At 51.5% G+C, this 20,483-nt stretch overlaps 1 protein-coding gene across 2 annotated transcripts; it reads left to right on the plus strand.

Annotated features, from left to right (window-relative positions):
- The first annotated feature begins 7,121 nt into the window (after positions 1-7,121).
- LOC126536067 (neprilysin-1-like) lies at positions 7,122-11,114 on the plus strand. 2 transcript variants are annotated; one of them, XM_055073299.2, is made up of 3 exons: positions 7,122-7,375; positions 8,436-8,667; positions 9,065-11,114. In XM_055073299.2, the coding sequence occupies exons 2-3, from the start codon at positions 8,465-8,467 to the stop codon at positions 10,983-10,985; spliced, it is 2,124 nt and encodes a 707-aa protein (XP_054929274.2). In that variant the 5' UTR covers positions 7,122-7,375; positions 8,436-8,464; the 3' UTR covers positions 10,986-11,114. The 2 variants fall into 2 exon arrangements, with proteins under 2 accessions (XP_054929274.2, XP_072143607.1); XM_072287506.1 differs by having other exon boundaries at positions 8,451-8,667.
- The last annotated feature ends 9,369 nt before the right edge of the window (positions 11,115-20,483 follow it).

The following is a 20,483-nucleotide window of genomic DNA, read 5'->3' on the forward strand; positions in this document are numbered from 1 at the left end:
CTTGCTCACGTCAACGTCACGTGACAGGCACTGAGTCTGGTTGTGGATGGGCTGCTGATCCCTGTCCCAGGTGACGTTCGCACGTGCTTCTCTGGCAGCTGAGCTACACGTGCGTCGGGGATCGTAGGCGGCGTTGGTTCGCGGAAAGCGTTCTCCCCTTGGTAGCACACACAAAGCGGCCTGTCACCACTGCAGGGCGCCTGCCAGACCGGCATCCCCACGAGACAACGATAGTAAATTCGGAATCCATCTTCCGTTTCGGTTGAGCAGGGTCTTTCGAGCATCCTTTTTGCCCGGAGTGGTACACGCCAACCGTAACACCATCTGTACGCGCTTGGGCGGTGATTTTTTTTCTTTATTTCCTTCATTTCGTTCTGCCTAACTCAGAAGGAGCGCGTTCGAGGGCGCTGCTTTATGATGCGGGTAGGAGTGCAGAGTTTTCGCATTTGACAATGGAACTGCAGGGCATTGCAGGGACAATGGGACTTTTTTCTAACAAAAAAGCCCCTCTGCAGCAGTTTTTCAGGTCTTTCGCTGTCAAACCTCAACTCATTGCTCTGCAGGAAACATTAGTCTCCACCGCCTCGCTCCAGGGCTACAGGGCCGTGTCGGGCCGGCCCGGGGGGCGAGGGATTTGCACCTTGATTGATAAAAGGCTGACTCATCTCACCCACGACCTCAAGCTGGCGAGTGGTAGAATTGAATATGTCATGGTTAAGATCCTGCTCGACGTACCGCAGCGGAATCAGCGCAGAAACAGCGTGTTCGTCCTCAATATCTACAGCAACCCCAGGGACTCGCGCCAGATGTTCAAGACCAACCTCAAGAAAGCGACCGACTTGGCCGGCCCTCGACCCTTGGTCGTCGTCGGTGACTTCAACGCACCGTACGGCATCTGGGGTTACGTCTACGACACTACCAAGGGGCGCAACCTGTGGCAAGACGCCAACGAGATAGGCCTCACTCTGGTCACTGACAAGGATTTTCCTACGCGCATCGGCAACTCCGTCACCCGGGACTCGACACCCGACCTCGCGTTCGTCAGGAACGTTGAGGACGTGGGCTGGGAGAACACCACCATGGAGTTCGGCAGCGGCCACTACATTCTCGAGACCAACTTCAAGGTGTCTGAGAGTAGGATCAAGGAATTCACGTTCATCGATTGGGACCACTTTCGCAAGATTCGCGAACAACCCGGCAGAGCCAGGGCACCCGCCACTCTCGAAGAATGGTGCGAAGGCGTCCGGAACGACGCTTCCACGGCTACCAAGAAAGTGGAAACCGATCTCGACGTCAAGCGGATGGACAGCAGACTTGCCCACCTGATCGAGGCCAAAAATGCCCTGCTCCGGCGATGGAAGGGTCAAAGGCTCAATCGCAGACTCCGAAAAAAGATCTCGGAGCTCGACAAGGTCATCGATAACCACTGCAAGGTGCTATGCCAGCAGCAGTGGGACGAGCTCTGCGAATCCATCGACGGACAGATGCGCAACGGCAAATCCTGGGGTATGCTGAAGCGCCTTCTCGACGAAAGTGGCTCGAAGTCAAATCAGTGGCATACGTTGGCCCGGGCCCTTCACGAAGCCACCAGGTCTCACACGGTCGATGACCTCGTCTCAAAACTCGTACAGAAGTATTTGCCCGTCCGTCGCGACGGAGATCCGGCGACCCAACTGCCGGACTACCGAGGCCCTCCACGCCCCGAGCTCGACGAAGACTTCTCCGTTGCCGAGGTCAGACAGGCCATCTTCGCGCTCAACCGCAAGTCTGCGCCGGGTCTGGACGGAGTCACCAACAGAATGTTGAGAAACCTCGAGGACACGTCGATCGTCTTTCTGACCGACAAAATCAAGGAGTTCTGGAATAGCGGCGTTGTTCCTGCAGAATGGAAGATGGCCTGCACGGTGCTCATTCCCAAGCCCGGCAAGGCCCCGAACATCCAGAACCTCAGGCCGATTTCTCTAACCTCCTGCGTCGGCAAGTTCATGGAGCGCGTCGTCCTCAACAGGGTCAACGGGTACCTCGAAGACAACGAGGTTTACACGTACAACATGATCGGCTTCCGCGCCGGACTCTCGACGCAAGATACAATGAAGCTAATAAAGCATCAGATTGTGGATGGCCGTTCCAGAGACGTCAAGGCTTTGCTCGGTCTGGACCTCGAAAAAGCTTTCGACAACGTGCTCCACAGCTTCATCGTAAACACCATTTCAGACCTGTGTCTCGGTTCCAGATTCCATAGCTACGTCGGCTCTTTTCTAACGGACAGGAAGGCCAAGCTTCGCATTGGGGACTTCCGCTCCGACGATGTGCCCCTCGGAGGGCGGGGCACTCCTCAGGGCGCCGTCACCTCACCCACACTGTTTAACATCTGTGCGATTGGTCTTTCCGAGAGGTTGGCACGCGTAGAGGGCGTCAAGCACACCATTTACGCCGACGACATCACCTTATGGTGCTCCGGCGGCTGCCAGGGCAGAGTCGAAGAATCTATGCAGGAGGCGATCGACGTGATAGAGGAGCATCTCCGCCGCACCGGACTTCGATGCTCCCCCGCCAAGTCGGAGCTTCTGCTTTACAGGAAAGAGAAGGGAGGCAGACCCAAGATTGGAAGCCAGTCTCCGAAAGCAGCATCAGTCTTCGCACTTGTGACGGGGGGGTGATACCCACGGTCGACGTTATTCGGGTCCTGGGCATGTTTGTCGAATTCAACGGAGGGAACGGAACGGCTCTCCGCAAGATCATCGCAAAGACGGACAACGCTTTCCGCCTCGTTTGCAGAATAGCAAACCGGCACCGAGGAATGAAGGAAAACAATCTCCTCAGGCTTATCAATGCCTTCGTACTATGTCACTTTACGTACACAATTTCTATGCACAACTGGCTCAGAGCGGAGCGAGACAAGCTCAACGCTCTCATCCGCAACGTGGTCAAGAGGGCTCTCGGGCTACCCATCAGGACCCATATCGAGGATCTCCTCAAGCTGGGGGTGCATAACACCGCCGAGGAGATTGCCGAAGCCCAAGAACGTGCGCAACTCACTCGCCTGAGCACCACAACGGCAGGTAAACACATCCTCGAAGAGTTGGGTTACCACCCTGGGGGATTCCCGATGGCCAGTACCCTGATCCCTAGGTCCATTCGAGACAAGTTCGAAGTGGCCCCTGTGCCCCTAAACGTCCATCCCGTCCATTACGAGGGCAGACGCAAGGCCAGAGCAGCAGCCATCCTCAAACAGATCAAGCAACGAGACATTAGAGCAAGCTTCGTCGACGCCGCGGAGTACAACGATGGGAAGACCTTTGCCATCGTTGTGGTCGACTCCAGCGGCAAGAATTCTAATAGCGCCTCCATTCGCACTTCAGACCCCGGAGTCGTCGAGCAAGCCGCCATCGTCCTCGCCCTGCTAGACGGTCGTGGGTCCGAGATATATAGCGATTCCAAAACGGCAGTTAGGGCTTTTCAGAAAGGTTGCATCGCCAAGCAAGCTGCTCGTCTTCTTAGCAGCTCGAGTCGATTGCTCTCAGGCATCATTCAATCCACTGGTTTCCCGCTCACGTAGGGTCGGTCGAGGGTGCTCCCCCGAACCTCAATGAGTCTGCTCACGAGGCTGCGCGTGACCTCACCGACCGCGCTTCCTCTGCAAGAAGCACCGACTCCCCTCCTCCCTACGGCCACAGGGACGCTCCCTCTACTCACAAGATTATTAAATTCTTCTAGATGTCTAGAAGGGTCTCCCCACCCCCTCAACCCAAGTTGAATAGGGCGCAAGCCGTTTCGCTTAGGCTTCTGCAGACCAGCACGTATCCGTGTCTGTCCGTTCTCCACGAGGCTTACCCGGACGTGTATCGCGACGACGCCTGCCCCTCCTGCGGGCAGACCTCCATTCTAGCGCACATGCTCTGGGAGTGCGGGTCGACATACCCCAAGTTCATCAAGGAGGAGTGGGACTCGCTTCTGCGTAGCCCCGCTCTAGAAAAGCAAATCCTGGCTGTCCGGCGTGCCCGCGACCGGGCCGGTGGGCTAGACCTGCCGGTCCCGACGTGGGACTAGCCGGGTGCGCGACGAGTTCGCGTCCTCGCCGGACCTGCAATAGAGTTTCTTAACTCACTCACTCACTCACTCACTCACTCACTCACTCACTCACTCACTCACTCACTCACTCCCTCACTCACTCACTCACTTACTCACTCACGTGGTATTCGTCATATTTCGCAGAGTTTATTTATCAGTCGCAAAAAAATAGTGCGCAACTGGTACGTCGCTGAAGATACCGCAGTTAGATGTCCCTTGGCTGTAACCTACAAATGCTCCATTGACACTTTGAGAATTATGATAGTACGTCTCGAGTTAGATAATTACTTACAATTACCTAATTAAACATCAGTAACGAAAATTTACTGGCAGCTACTCCACTGTACTGGAAACAATATGCACTAGGTTTTCTTCGAGTAACGCATTGCTCTTTTTTTTTTAATCTTCGCGCATGATAGTTAATTGGGGCACCCTGTATATATTTATGACCTCTGCATGCAAGTGACGATGTTTCCATCCCTAATAAGGATTGTAAATTATTAGAAGTGTTTTTTTTTAATGAGTCGTTAGCTTTGCTTACTGGAGAAAGAAGCGATACTGAGACACATATCATTCACGTGCATTACATACGCCGTTTGTAAAAGACTCTGCCGAATGGGTCACGAAGTCTACAGGTTTTTTTTTTTTCAGGGTAAAAAAAGCACGCAAAGCATTTTGAAGCGAGGTGAATGTACAGTAACATATTCATTCTCTAGGCATGAGCTATTCATATCTTTAGAAATAATTGTTAATTGGCTGCCTCCTACTGAAAAATATGATAAGCTTTGTCCCGTGTATATACTTAAATATATTGTGTATGTGCATGGTGTTTACAGTGGAAATTTAAAACAATGTTGAAGTGAGAAAATACGGATGAGGCAGCTACCGCTGGTAGTTCTAATGCACTATTTCTCCTATTGTTGCAGTTTGCAGAAGTCAAGCAAATTATGAATTAATATCCGTGCACATCCGCGGCAACAATGATACATTAAGCTATTAGCCACAATAAAATGTTAAATGAAAAGGTGGAGGCGAGACAAAACTCTGGCAATTCCGGAGGGGGCTCAGGCCCCGGAGCCCCCCCGTAGTCGGCGCCTATGCACCATGGTATCCCAACAACGGCGAGTTCCGTTATTGAAAGTATTTACAAGATTCTGCGTAGGGTATCCCCAGTGAACTATGAGATTAACCGCTCAGTGGTGCCTTTAAGCAGAGACAGCGACGTTGTTCATGTCAGTAAAGTGACGCGTTATTTTGCACCTTCTGTACTGAGACTTTCTCGAGGGAAGGGGGAAACCGATTGAAGGACGCGACGGTTGTAGAAGCGGACGACGACGAAGTGTGCGTGCTTTAGAATAAATGTATGGCGTATGCCCGCGACCGGGCCGGTAGGCTAGACCTGCCGGTCCCAACGTGGGACCAGCCGGGTGCGCGACGAGTTCGCGTCCTCGCCGGACCTGCAATAAAGTTTATTCACTCTCTCACTCCCTCACTCAGCCACGCCACGCCACGCATCTTGCTTTTGATGTTATATATATATATATATATATATATATATATATATATATATATATATATATAGTTGGATAAACGAAGGAGCATACTTACGAAAATTGCATTTTTAATGTTTTAACGTTTCGGCCGTGGCACGGCCTTCGTCAGAATACACGAAAACGGCCATATATATATATATATATATATATATATATATATATATATATAAGTCGCGTATTAGTAGCGCTTGAAGCGAAACCCCCTTGGTTTTATTATACAGGTGTCCTACCACTACACCCCAATCGCATTGGATGCCCGCAGAAAAGTTGCGTCATAACGTTATTCTCCTAGTTCACAAGCTGTTTTTAACAGGTCACATTACCGGCATAGCATCAGAAAATGTGCCATGTCTTCTTTTGCGATTCAGATTAAACTTTAAACGTACTGTTAACTCAGCGAAATTCCATGCCCTTTTGGTTTACAAACACCATCAAGCCGAGCATGCGGAAGAGTATCAGATAATTAGGTTGACTCCGAGAGTTACGACAATTGTTCACGATCCTTACAATTATCTAATTGAACGGCCCTTCGAGATTTAAAATATCGCGCATACAGCGCGTCGTCGTAAATTGATGCGCGCACCCTCCACAAACCGCTTTCCTGAAGCGCATAGGCTAATGAAAAGTATCACCCGGTCAATTTAAGCAACAGCCTCCTAGTAGCTTTGCTTTGCTTTGCTTTCCTCCGAGAGTGGCTCACACCCACTATGGGGGACACTGGCCAAAAATCGGGTGATTCAAGAAAAAGATTATTCCAGTCTGAAAAGAATCACTATTGAGAAATTTTGACACTCCACTGGCCGCTCGAGGCATTTTGCGTGTATTCGCGGGCTTCTTTCACGCTTGGAAAAACGCTTTTATGTAGCACGTATCCAGCAACAGAAAGCTGTATCGGGAGTTTCTCATGATGCTCTACAATGTTATCATTAACATTTATCATCTAATTATATAGTTTTAGAAGTTTATTAAGTAATCATTTATTTAAAAATAAGTATCTGTCGCTTATTAATTGACTGTTTATTAATTAATTAGACCTAATCCTCTATTTAGGTGGAATTAAACATAATCTGAGCATCTCCAAGCGATGGCAAACAACCTTACCTTGGTCCTGACCAGCTATACGCGGCAATCGCATATTTTTCATATTTGGCTCAAGTTACGTGGGACACCCTGTGTAGCTCTGCCTAAAGAGCCTTGGCCGCCACTACCACCTTTCGTGTGGCAACACAACTGTTTGAAAGAAATCTGTCGACCCGTACTGCCCAAACGCCCCACATACCTGAGTCTCAATCTTCGCTCTTCTCGCCTGAGGGAAATGCGCCAAGCACTTTGAAATTCGCCGTTACTGAGCAGCTCAAGTTGTTCCGAAAGGCTTTTCCAGCTCTAGGTTGACTCCGTGTTGCAGGAAACGAACAAGCATAAAGGAAGGACCAGCCAGCGCATGCGCGCACTCTAGCGGCCGCAGGGGAACGAAGACGACGACGCCGAGGACTCCTTGCGGCCCGAGCCGCGAGCCTGCAGTGGTAGAGCCTTTTCGTTTGCGACTCGCACGTCGGCCTTGTGCGGTTTTCGTGGTTCCCCCGCGCGTCTCCCCACTAGGTTGTGCGACCTGCGTACTGTACGGAAGGAACCCGCATCGCGAGCCTCTGGTCATGGACCGACCTCGGTCCACCCGGAGAGTCTCATGATCGCCCACGACAGGGGGCTGGGCTCCGGACAAGCCGCTTTTTCTCGGGGTCCGGAATAAATACGTGAGTGTACCTCTGATCCCCACTAAGGTTGTTGTTACACCGAGTTATGGGTAAATGTAAACGTGGTCTGTGCGAAATAGGCAATTGGTTCAGGTATACTACGAGTACGTATATCGCGCCTCCCCGACTGATTGGACGCTCGTGCTCAAAGGAACAAGTTGAAATTAAGGGACTGATATGCTAAGGGGAGCGTGAATGGCTACGCTTCCGACCAGTTTAGCGAATAAATAACAGGATGATAAGATGTGGGAACCATTGTTTCATCTACAGTTACTTGAATATTTTTTTCCCAATCGAGATATCCGCATGTGCAGCGAAGTTTCGTTAATTCCCATTTGATCACGAGAGCCTGTCAGCTCACAACTCACACAACGTGCCACTGCCGGGTATGTCATGTGGCGCTTCGCATAGTGATCACCCGTGCCAGACAAAGCGTTAGTCATCGTCCTAGTCGTCGGTGCAATTTCGAAAAGTTTTCTCGAGTGAGCAACCGCACGATGGGAACCCGCGGCTCGATAATGAGAACAAATAAAACGGCACAAAAGGGCACCACTCGTTCACTTTCGGTTCATGCAGCTTTCTTTCAAAATTTTGCTACTTGCCACATTGCTATTGCAGAAACATAATCTACTGCACAGTTTAACTTAATATTCCTCTTTAATGCCCTCTTGAAGTGCTCCGCGTGACTCCCTTGAGTAGTGCGCACTATTTGCTGTCATTTGCATAATCCTGTATAATATATGTAGAATACAAACAGAATGGGTATTGTTAAATGTTCTTGGATATCTCGTGTGCTCTGCGTGTAACACGTTGTTTTTTATGGTCTAGCTACATGCACGATATTTAAACGCCGTTAACACCAAACTTTAGCGACAGTCCTTGCTTAAGAAACGCCGCACGTTTATTATTATTATTATTATTATTATTATTATTATTATTACTATTACTATTATTATTATTATTATTATTATTATTATTATTATTATTATTATTATTATTATTATTATTATTATTATTATTATTATTATTATTATTATTATTATTGTTATTACTATTACAGGAAGTGTTTGTGCAGGTCAAACCTGCAAGATGATGTCCGACGAGCTGAACGTGATTAACGACGAGGACAAAGGCCGCAATGTCACCAAGAACAAGATGTACGTGACGGCGGGCGCCGTTGGTGCGTGCGTCGTGGTGCTGATGCTCCTCTCGGTCGCCTCGATCGGGACCAAGAAGGCGAACGACGAAATGGGATTCGCCAACAGACAGATCAACGTCGCCGGCATGTGCAGGTGCGTGCGCTCCGTGCTTGCTATTTTCCTTCCCTGGCTTGACCATTGCACCCCCACCCCCTCCCCGTGATCTCCACGATCACGTGATTTCCTCTCTATCCGCCCTCGACCTAACACTTACTGTTGCAAAAAAAAATGAGTAAAAAGAAATAAAAAGAAGAGCACTCCCACAAAGAGATTGGCGGAGTGATTTGTACAAAAATAAATATATCGATGGATCAGAACGTTGTGGCGAACCTGATATTGGATATTTCATCATTACATGTGCGCAGCATTAATCTTTTGATCCGGTTGAATGTTGGGGGTACCTGTCTTTGATGACGCATCATGCAGGCGTCCCAACAAATTGTTTGCGAATCCTTTTTAACCGACAGTTTCGCGTATACATTTGTTTCAGATCTCAAGCCTGCAACCAACTCAGTTCGAGGCTAAACGAGAGCATAAGCCCCAAGGAATCTCCTTGCCAGAACTTCTATCGCTTTGTCTGTTCTGGGAAACAGAACAAAATGGTAGCACAGAGGCAGATTGCTTTGGCAGAGGGAAGTCTTGGAGCATCCTGGGTCGCTGAAACGCTAAAAGAGTCGTTTCGTAAAGTGGAATCCAACCCAAAGATTCCAGTCCGGTCCCAGACGGACGCTCAAAAGTTTTTGACCTTCTATCTGTCTTGCTACCACAGCCTGGCTCCTGGGTCTAGGAATGTTCGAAGTCTCAAGCACTACATGCACATGTTCAACTTCAGCTGGCCTAAAGTAAAAATCAACGAAGTGAGCTCATTCGACCTTTTAGTTCGCATGGAGCTAGACTTTAATATTGGGTCCTTCTTCAGGTTTGGAATCTCCTTAAAAAGGCAGAACGCCTGGGATTTCACACTTAAGCCGCCGAAAATATCGAAGTTTATGTTTGCACCCACAAGGAAGGAAAACTATAAGAAGTACTTGGAGAAGGTCGTCCGAACCATGGGTGGCGGCCTCAAGCACGGTAGCATAGTAGATGCGATAGCCAAATTCGAAGAGGAGCTCTTTGAGCTGGCTGTCATGGAAAAGAAACAACGAGTGCATCTACGGAACTTGTCTCTGCTGACGCCTACAATCAGTCCCGAGATGTGGATGGAAACGTTCAGCAAATACTTCGTGCTGTCCAAGTTTCTGGACAACCACACCATGGTCATCAGCAGCCCTGAGTACTTCAGGAAGCTCTTCAACTCGCTTTCCAAGAAAGAAGGCGCTCTCTATTTGGGGTGGAGGATCTTCCGCTTTGGCAGCTGCTTCACAAACGAGTTCAGAGCACTTGAGGAAAGCATGGAGATGAACGTGGACTCATGCAGCCATCCCGTGAGCGATGCCCGAGACTACTGCAGGGAGTATGCGTCGAAGATGATGCTGCCGCAAATGATAGCATTTGCGACAGAATCGCTGACGAGCAAAGACGAGGTACGGTCAGTGGTCGAAATCGCGGACAACGTGAAAAGGGAAATTTTGAAGGGCCTCGGTTTGAACCCGTGGCTGGACAACAACACCAAGCTGACAGCCACGCAGAAAGTTCAGAACAGTCGCCTCGTTCTGCCAGAGATCGGATTGCGAGCGGAAAATACCAGTGTGGCCGGGTTCCCCGACTTGGGAGCGGACTTCCTGGAAAACTGGGTGCGAGTCGTCCCGCGAGCCGGCTTTCCGGCCAGGGAGTACGAAATCGAGGAATCCATGCGGAGGCTATACGACGACCACGTAAAGTACGACGTCTACACCAACGAGCTGCACCTGCCCATCGCTAGCACCAAGGGACCACTGTACTCTGCAGACCTCCCAGTGTCCACGATCTACGCTGTGCTCGGAAGAGTCATAGCGCACGAGCTTCTTCACGGACTCGACGCCCAAGGGCGCGATATCAACAACGGCCAGGCGCAATCATGGTGGAGCGAGGACTTTGCTGACGCGTACAACGCCAAGGCGGCCTGCTACGTAAACTTGTACGAAAACGTCGGCAACTACACCAACAACACGATCCAGGAGGACATCATCGACAATGCAGCAGTGAGGTACGCGTACGCTGCTTTCAAGACAGCTCTACCTTCGGACAAAGTGGCCAACGTGCTTGGCGGTTTGAGCACCTTCAGTCCGGACCAGACGTTCTTCATTACGTACTGCCACAACTTCTGCGAAAAGACGACTGACCACCCCGAAGCACATGGTGGCTGGACAAAGTACTCCGACGGCCATAACCGCTGCAATGTGCCGCTGATGAACATGGAAGAGTTCGCGCACGCATTCTCGTGCACGATGCTAGACCCGATGAATCCTGCCAAGAAATGCTACCTTTGGTGAAGCCGTGCACGTGCAATGAATAACGGAGCAGTAGGCGCGCTTTCGTTCCATCAGGCATCTACAGTAAGTCGAACGACGTGTGAGTTGAAAGTTTGTCAAGACCATTTGGAAATAAAGGACATGTCTTTAGGTGCGGTAGCATTCTCAGATGTATTCTGCCAGGAATGCTGGTCCAGGGTTCCGCTTTCTGATCACGTCCGCTACGCACTGCCAGTATGTGAATTCACATATGATTCGTCACGGAGAAGAGGAGAGTGCGTGGTTGCCAGAAGCGAATAAGGGCGCAATAACGCAGAAACCATGCGCTCAGGGTGAGTAGGCTCGGGTCCCGTATCGCCCATCATTTCAGCGTTTAAGACGCGGGGGAGCATTGCGCAAGCTTAAGAGCATTGTTTCTGTAGGCTTGCAAGGCCAGCAGCTGCCTGTGACACCAATACAAGGCAGGGTGAACTATTCCTAAAAGCGTGCTTTAAGCACGCACCACGATGTCGCGTTATAAACAGCAACAAATGTTGTGCGCGCTAAACGAAACTGATGTGTTAGGCTAAAATCTTTCGATTCCTATACAGCGCGGGTGGAGTTTCTTGATACCTGCCGCGATAGCTTTTTGGCTATGGTATTGCGATGCGGAGCTCGAGGTCACGGGTTCGACCCCAGCTGCGGCGTATTTTGATGAGGGCGAATTGCAAAAACGTGGGTGTACTTAAATTTACGAGCACGGTAGAGAATCCAACATGGTCAACATTCATCTGGAGTCCCCCACTACTGCGTACCGCACTATCATATTACGGGGAAGGATATTTACCGGGTATACACGTATACCTCCAGACAGAAGGCGTAGCGCCACAACCAAGGCGTTAGGGCGGTATACCCTCTTGTCTTGCCTTGTATCACAAGTACTGGCTCTTGCCCACTACCGGGGATGGACCAAGAAGCCCTCGCGATCGATGCCAGCGTCATTGCCCTCTTCCTCTTTTCCTCATAACGCCTTCTCATCTCGGCACAAACTACCACGTAACACGTGGTAACACGTACAACGTACCACATTGCTGAGCTAGTTGGTTTATGTGCCTTAAGTACAAAAGTTACGGCGCTAAGCAGACGAGGGCGAAGTTAGAGACAAACGACATATACGTGGTTGCGTAACAATATCGTAGTTCTGGCATATAAAACCACAAAATTTCACATTAGCAATATTTATCTATAGCAGCTGGTAATGACTACGGATCCGAAGCGCTAAAAAACGTTATATGCATGTTTTCAAGGTTTTCTGAAAGAACTAGGTCACTCACGAAGTTTGTATTTTGAGGCTGTGAGGAAAACAGCAGGGGCAATATGTAGGCAAATATTCAAGACTGTGTGCTCATACGGGTTAAATGAAAACTGCTAAACCCTTGTTTTCGACCGTTTATAATCATTATACAGGGGGCCCAGCTAACTTTAGCCAGAGTTTAAAAATATACAAATGCCACGTAGCTGGACAAAACAATGGTAATGTTGTTTGCCGTCGCTTGGAGACGCGCAAGCAATTTTTTTCATTCCGCCTAATTAGATAATTAGTCTTAATTAGTCAACTTTTCAAATATTATAAAGATGAAAAATGTCAATGCGAAAATTGTAGAGCGGCATGAAAAAACTCCAGATACAGCAAGATGCTTCTCAATACGTGGTACGTAAAAGTGTTTTTCCGGGGCAGCAGAGGCTTGGTGTGGGCGAGTTGGTTTAACATACTTGAAGAAAAGAAATGAGCGCAGCGCCTGTCCGTCGTACATGTTCTTCTCTTAGTCCACGTCTTTGTAGCCCTCATTTCTTTTCTTCAAGTATGTTTTTCCAAGCGTGAAAGAAGCCCGCGAATACACGCAAAGTGCCTCGACCGGCCAGTCGCGCGGCAATTTGAAGCGTTTGCGTTAATTACGGCCCGTGCAATAAATTACGTATTCAAGCGCTCCAGAGCGTTTCGATTGCGCTTTACGAGCGGCGCAAAACTTGGCACGCAGCTCTGGCATAACTAGAAACGTCACAAAGATCAAATTTAGAAAAAGTGGGGGGGGGGGGGACTACTAGGGCAAATTTGTGTGCTTAGCTAAATACGCGTATGCATCAAATAGAGTTTCTCTAATGAAATTATTTTTAAAAGAAATAAAAACGAATTATTTTCCATGGTGAGGGCGAAATGCAAAAACGCCCGTTCATGGTGCATTGGGTGCAAGTAAAAAAACCAGAGGTGGTATTCCGGAGCACCCCTCTACCGCGTGCCTCATAAAAAAAAATTTTTTCTCAAGCAGAGTGGAAGGAGTACCATACCATACCAGTGCAGGCGTGCTTCGTGTCGGCTCCTCTATTTTCCTATGTTTTTGGCGGATTATCGAGCTTCTCGTGGTAATTCTTCTTACCAGCGATCGGCGGACTCTTCAGGACTCCCCCGACACCAAGTTTCGCCAGGTGGGCCCATCTTCTGGCCGATAAGCAGCGCCTTTTGTCCCGCCACGCAGGCGGGACGAGCTAAGCCTATCTCCACGTAGGCCACTATTTCCCGGCCGCCGCGGCGGCGGGGCGTGCCAAGCCTACCGTGCAAAGTGCCAGGCCTTTCCTGACGTTAAATGGAAGTTGTCCAGGTAGAAGGAACAGATATTAGGCCGGAAGATTTAGGCGAGGGAGCGGGGTGGTGCGATGTCAAGAGGAAGAAACAGGCCGACGGTGCGACCGAGTCGGCGCATTACCAGCATGTGCACATGCAGCGACGGACGGTAGCCACATCGACTACGGGAGCCACCACAGCGCAGTACAAAAGGAAGTACGCCCGTCAAGTGCAGCAGGTTGCCATGGCAAGCCGAATGCCAGAGTTACCGCCGGACGATTACAAAATCGTCGTACGCCCCCGAGGCGGCTTCAACGTGCGCGATTACGGGACGGATCGCATTTACTGCTGCCTACGTAACGCGGCGGGTGTAGGCAGAGAAGCGGCCGGGGAAGATAGCATCTGCCTCAACGTTAAACAGAACGTGGTGGTGCTCAGCACGCCGTCTGAAGACAGAGCTAAACGCTACGGAGCCATTAGCAAGCTTTGCATCGGAGACCGAGAGTTTGAGGCGAATACCTATCAAGCCGCCCCGGAGAACACTTCCAAGGGCCTGATTAGGAACATTTCCAAGAGCGAGAGCCCGGCAGACGTCATCGCTAATCTAGTGACGCAGCGCAACCCCGGAGTGCTGCACGCGAAACGCATGAGCAACACGGACAACATAATCGTTTTGTTCGACGGATTCCACGTACCGAGATACGTATATTACGGACCTATGCTCGTCAGATGCTCCCTCTACAGGAAGCAGATTGACGTGTGCTACGAGTGCGGAAGGCTGGGACACCGCGCCGACGTGTGCCCCAATCCCAACGACAAGATTTGCCGTGGATGCGGACGCAACAATCCGTCGCCTGACCATCAATGCGAGCCGCAGTGTCGACTGTGCGGCAAAGGACACTTCACGGGAGACCGCAGGTGCAAGGCGAGATACAAGACCCCATACATGGTCAAGCGTCGCCAACTAGAGCAAAAAAGACAAGAAGAGGAAGAAGCAGCCACAACGTACGGCAGCGGTTACAACAGCAGCAGCGACTGTAATGGCAATGCCGGCTATTACCTCAATTTTCCAAAGATAGACCGTCATTCAGTCACCGACAACCGAAGAGGGCGCTCGACTAGCCGCGGCGTGAAGGGCGGTGCGGGAAAATCCCGATCTCGATCCCGCTCACGCAACCGAGCACAGAGGCCGAGAAGCACGTCGATGACGCGCGGTGGCGGCGGTCCGGGCACCGCAGCTGTGGGCCACATCAACCAACAAAGTCAGCAGCAGCAGCCGTGGCAGCAGCAAGGTCACAGGAGCACTGGGCAACAGGTGAGCTGGGACGCTGTCGCCGCTTCTCCCGGCGGCGGAGGCGCTTCGGCGGGCCGCTCTGGCGGGCCCGCCGTCGGCGGCGGCGGTGGGAACGAGCTCGAGCGAGCGATAGAGCGAGTCCTAAAACAACGTTTAGAGCCATTAGAATCAATAATTGCCGAGCTTAAACGCGAAAATGCGCTCCTTAGAGAGGAGAATATCAAATTGAAAGGCGAGGCTCCACAACCGCAGCAACCATCGCAACGTCAAACGACGATGCCGCCGTCCTCGGCGCCGCGATCACCGACTCCATCACGGCCTGAGCCGGCCGGGATGGACACGGACAACGAGGGCAGCTCCAGGGAGACGGCGGATGAACGCGATGATCGTCCAGTTACCGCGAAAAGGATCGCACTAGATCCTGCAAGACCCGACAGCAAACAGGGATGCGGCCGTTATGAGAAATTACAGAAACGTGTAGACAACATCGAGAAGAGCCTCGAGGAACGTTTTGCAAGACAGACGGCTCATATGAACGAAATGTTCAATAACGCGCTAGCTAACCTCTCTGAACAAATAACACAAATGTTCGCCGCGCACTTGGCGCGCATAGACGACATAGAAACGAGGCTGTCGCCAGCTGCAGGCAGACCAATCAGAACAATGAGCAAGCCGTACGCTAGACAGCAACAACACAATCAGCAGCAGCAAAACACGCTCACAGACGTAGAGACGCAACCGCAGCTGCAACCGCAGCAGCAACCAAGTCGCCTCGATGGTGACGGGTTAAATTAAACACAGGCATCACCATGGCTACACACGCAACGAAGCACACTAACACTGGGAAACAACAATACACAATCTGGCAGTGGAACTGCCGGGGCTACAGGAGGAAGCGGGGTAATCTCCAGCAATTCATACGCAGCCGCGAGACGAAACCGGACGTGATCCTTTTACAGGAGACGAACCATCCGGTTAAACTAGCTGGCTACAAAGCCATAGACGCGACCGCGACGGAGAACAGGCAAAGAAGGAAACGGGCTACACCCCGCGTGGCGGGTGGCGCTGGGCCGGGGGCGATGGTGCCACGCCGGCCGTCTCCCCCGCCGCGCCCGTTGCCGGTCGCCGCCGTGCTCGTTCGACGTAATGTCACTGTAGCGCAGCGAGAACTTGCCTGCGTAAATATACCTCACGTGTTCGTAGAATTAATTCCTAAGAGCGGCCGAGGACTCTTCGTCCTTAACGTGTATAGTAAACCCACGCTGCAGCACAGATTCGGGGACCTACTGCGGGGCGCGCGTGCGGCTTCCGGCGGCGAGCCTCTACTTGTTGCGGGCGACTTTAACGCGCCCCACGGAGCCTGGGGCTACACCCGAGAAACACCCAAGGGCAAACACCTTTGGGAAGACTCGCAAGACCAAAGGCTTGCACTGATCGCGAATCCCGCCGATCCTACACGCAGAGGGAACAGCGTGAGTGCCGATACGTTACCAGACCTTGCGTTTGTTTCAAATGTAACAACAGCGCACTGGCAAAATACCCAGGAAGATTTGGGGAGCGACCATGCGCTGATCGAGATCACGATAGGCACGGGCCCGAGCGGTCGTGGTACTAACCCTGAGGGCAAAGGTCGTCAGCTCAAACTCGTGAAGTGGGACACGTTCCGCAAGAAGCGAAAAGAAGCGGGGCGAGGCGACGAGCCGATTACGGACATAGACGAGTGGAGTGAGACGCTCAGAAGGGACGTAGGAGCAGCAACGAGCGACGTTCCGCCCGAGGCGAACCTCGAAATAATTGACAGCAGGCTCCTACACATGTGGGAAGCAAAGCAAGCCCTCCTAAAGAGATGGAAATGCCAAAGACATAATAAGGCGTTGCGCAAACGCATAGCACAGTTAGACAGAGGCATTGAAGAACACGCGCTTCAGGTATGCAGGGCACAATGGGAAGACACGTGCAATGGCCTCGAGAGGCAGATGACCGGAGCGAGCGCTTGGCGTCTTTTTAGACACCTATTAGATCCGGAGGAGACTCGGGCCGCTCAAGGCCATAAGACTCGTAGACTCGTAAGAGATTATAAAGGCGATAACTTCCTCGACGCAATACGTGACCGTTACTTTAAGAAGGCCGAAAGCATCCAGCACGCCGAGTACGACGGCGTCACAAACGAGAAACTGGACGCGGAATTTAGCGAATCGGAAATTCGGTTAGTCTTGTTCGAACTCAACACTCGATCGGCGCCCGGCCCGGACCGGGTTACCAACAAGACTCTCCGAAACCTAGACGACGAGTCAATCTCCCGACTCGCGGCCTACGTCAATGAGTGCTGGCGAGAGGGTTCCCTTCCCAAAGCGTGGAAACGGGCCCGCGTTATCATGATTCCTAAACCTGGCAAGCAAGTTACGCTCGATAATCTACGACCGATTTCGCTTACGTCTTGCGTCGGGAAAGTCATGGAACACGCAGTTCTCACTCGCGTGACCGACTTTCTCGAAGATCATGACGCGTTCCCGCACACCATGCTAGGATTCCGCCGCAACCTCTCAGCACAGGACGTGTTGCTTCAGCTTAAACACCAGATTGTTGACGACACTACCAGCTCCACTAAGGCAATTCTAGGCTTAGATATTAAAAAGGCGTTTGACAATGTTAAGCACGAAGCGATCTTAAAAACAATTAGAACATTAGGACTAGGCCAAAGAATGTATAATTACGTTAGAGATTTCCTCACGGGTAGGCGCGCATGCGTCGTCGTCGGCGACGAGGAATCACCGGAATTTGAGACGGGTCCGTGCGGCACGCCGCAAGGGTCCGTCATATCACCATTACTATTTAATTTAGTTCTACTCGGTCTACCCGAGAAATTAACAGAAATAGAAGGATTACATCACAGTCTCTACGCGGATGACATCACCCTCTGGGTTCCCGGAGGAGGATGTGACGGTCACGTCGAGCGAACGCTACAGGCAGGGGTAGATGCGGTTCAGAATTACTTGCGTGGAACGGGCCTCGAGTGCTCGGCAACCAAGTCCGAGCTCTTACTCTACAAACCCACAAGGAGAGGTCGTAAAACCCTGCGCGAAGAGGAACGGGGATATTCCAAAATACGCATTACATTGGCAGATGGTACTCCCGTACCGCACGTAGAGAAAATTAGAATCCTAGGGTTACACCTGCAGGCAAACGGTCATAACGGAGAGACGGTGCGAATACTTCGTCGTTCGGTAGATGACACGATCCGACTCTTGCGTCGCATCACGAATAGACGCAATGGTATGCGTGAAGAGTGCGCGATCCGTCTCGTGCAGGCGTACGCGATAAGCCGCATAACGTATGTTGCCCCCTACCTGAGGTGGATCGGGTCCGAAAAAAACAAAGTCGAATGCATGATCCGAAAGGCTTTCAAGAGGGCGGTAGGCGTTCCACTCAACGCGAGCACCGACAAGTTTCTAGAGCTCGGAGTTCACAACTCCCTCAACGAGTTAATCGAGGCGCACGACATTGCGCAATACGAACGATTATCAAGGTCAAAGGCAGGTCGATGCATCCTCGAGTCGCTCAGCATCGCGTACCACACTCAGCATGGAGAAAAGACGGCGGTTCCCGCCTCTGTTCGCGACCGCCTGATCATCCCGCCGCTTCCCAAAAACATGCACCCGACGCACCACGCCGGGAGGCGCAACAAACGAGCAAGCGACCTTCAGAAGAAGTTTGGTAACAGCAACGAGGCGGTGTACGTAGACGCGGCGCGATATGGCGGAGGGAGAAGCGCGCACGCTATAGCGGTTGTAGACCGCTCGGGTAGGTGCCTCGCGAGCGCCACAGTGACCACGGGACACACGGAGGCGGCCGAGGAAGCCGCGATAGCCCTAGCACTCGTTGCGGTGCCGAACGCTGCGATCGTGATCAGCGACTCGCAGGCGGCAATCCGCGGCTTCGCGCGTGGTCGTGTCTCGCGGGAAGCGGCCCGCATACTCCAAATTTCTGACGACGGCGACTCGCCCTCGCAACCCCAAAATTCTACGGTCTTCCTCCTCTGGACCCCGGCACACACCGATGTTCCGCTCGCGGGAAACGAGGCGGCCCACGCCACGGCTCGAGGTCTCACACGCCGAGCCGCCGCTGATTATGTGGCCGCCTCCGCCCCCGAGAGCGGGGCATCGGATCTGCCGGATCGGGACACTACAACAGAAACACAGCAACAAGAAACACACTGGGCGTGGGGCGATCGCCTAACCACGTTCAGAGACCTCACCCAACACTACAGACTTGAAAGACGCACATTCCCGCCACCGCACGATAAATTGAACAGGAACGAGGCCGTAACATTACGCTTGCTCCAGACACACACCTACCCTAGCCCCGCTATCTTACACCACTGCTATCCGAGTTTGTACCCAACAGACGCGTGTAAAACATGCGGACACAGAGCAACGCTGCGACACATGCTCTGGGAGTGTGCCGGCAATAACGGCAATCAAAGCAGCTCCGTTGGCGACGCGTCCAGAATCGCGGCTGTTGCCAGAGTAGGAGAAGGCTCGAGCTCTGTTCTTCCCGACGCCGCCCCGGATGCGGGAGCCGCGGGGGACCTTCTCCGTAGGCGTCGCCGCCGCTGGGAGGCGGCTATCAGAAGTTCAGAGCTGGCAGACCAGCTCTGGGCCGTCCGGCAAGCCAAAGATGCCGCTCGAGTCCAAGAACTTCGAGCCGTCACCTGAGGCCACCACATCAAGAACTGCCGGACTATTCTTTACTAAAGTTTCTTCTTCTTCTCAAGCAGAGTGTTTGAAAGTGTCATACGGGGCCATTATCAGCTATGCCTCCCAATGTCCCAAAGTACGTGTATGTTTGCTGGAAATTGGGCGTGGCGAAACTAACGTTTCTAGAATTACTGAAGTGTCTTCTTTTTGTCTCTTTTCACACGAAGCTTATATCGGCTTACAGGTAGCATTGTCGTGGTCAGGCAAACAGAAAAACTGTTGCTCCCAGAGCAGAGCAGCTGCGGGGAAGGGCTGTTTGTTGACAGCTGCGCAGGCGCCGGAGCGTGAGTCATTAGCAAGGATTCCAGCTGCATAGGCGCTCGCTCGCGCCACGCGCGCAACCAATCTGAGCCGTTTCGCTTCCTCCAGGGAGGGAAAGGGCAAGAAACGGTATCGCGCGCGCTGCCGTCAGCTTCGTTTCCGTTCAGTTCAGTCTCGGAAAAAGGATGGGGCGGCCACGCGTTGTGCGTTCTTTTCGAAAATTGAAGCGCCAACGGTAACGGCACACTAAGAAGGAACAAAAGACAGGACAAGGCGCTGCTTGCAACTGTTTATTGAAGTAAAAGGTGGCTGGTTATATAGCCATGGGGAGAGGGGGGTGAAAAAGAGAGGGACACTGATTAATGCGCACGTGAGAGAACACCGAAGATATATTTGTTGGGAATCGCGATTAATCAAAATCTAAAGCTTATCTAAAAACATGCTTTCAATTGTAGAAATATTTCTCTTTTCTTCTGGTTGGCCTCCAACAATTCACGCGCCACAGAATCTTTACTTTTAACCATGACTGTTGTGTCATGAAGCCTCGCTTCACATACTTGTTTTTTCTCATTCCGAGCGGCGGCGAGAAATGGCCCATGAAAGGGCTC

This window comes from Dermacentor andersoni, chromosome 4 (genome assembly GCF_023375885.2).
Source record: "Dermacentor andersoni chromosome 4, qqDerAnde1_hic_scaffold, whole genome shotgun sequence".
In the NCBI taxonomy this organism is placed as follows: Eukaryota; Metazoa; Arthropoda; class Arachnida; order Ixodida; family Ixodidae; genus Dermacentor; species Dermacentor andersoni.

Excerpts from the sequence above, each read along its gene's own strand:
- LOC126536067 (XM_055073299.2), top strand. The coding sequence starts at position 8,465 with ATGATGTCCGACGAGCTGAACGTGATTAACGACGAGGACAAAGGCCGC. Across the intron at positions 8,668-9,064 it reads AACGTCGCCGGCATGTGCAG|ATCTCAAGCCTGCAACCAAC; the intron begins GTGCGTGCGCTC and ends CATTTGTTTCAG.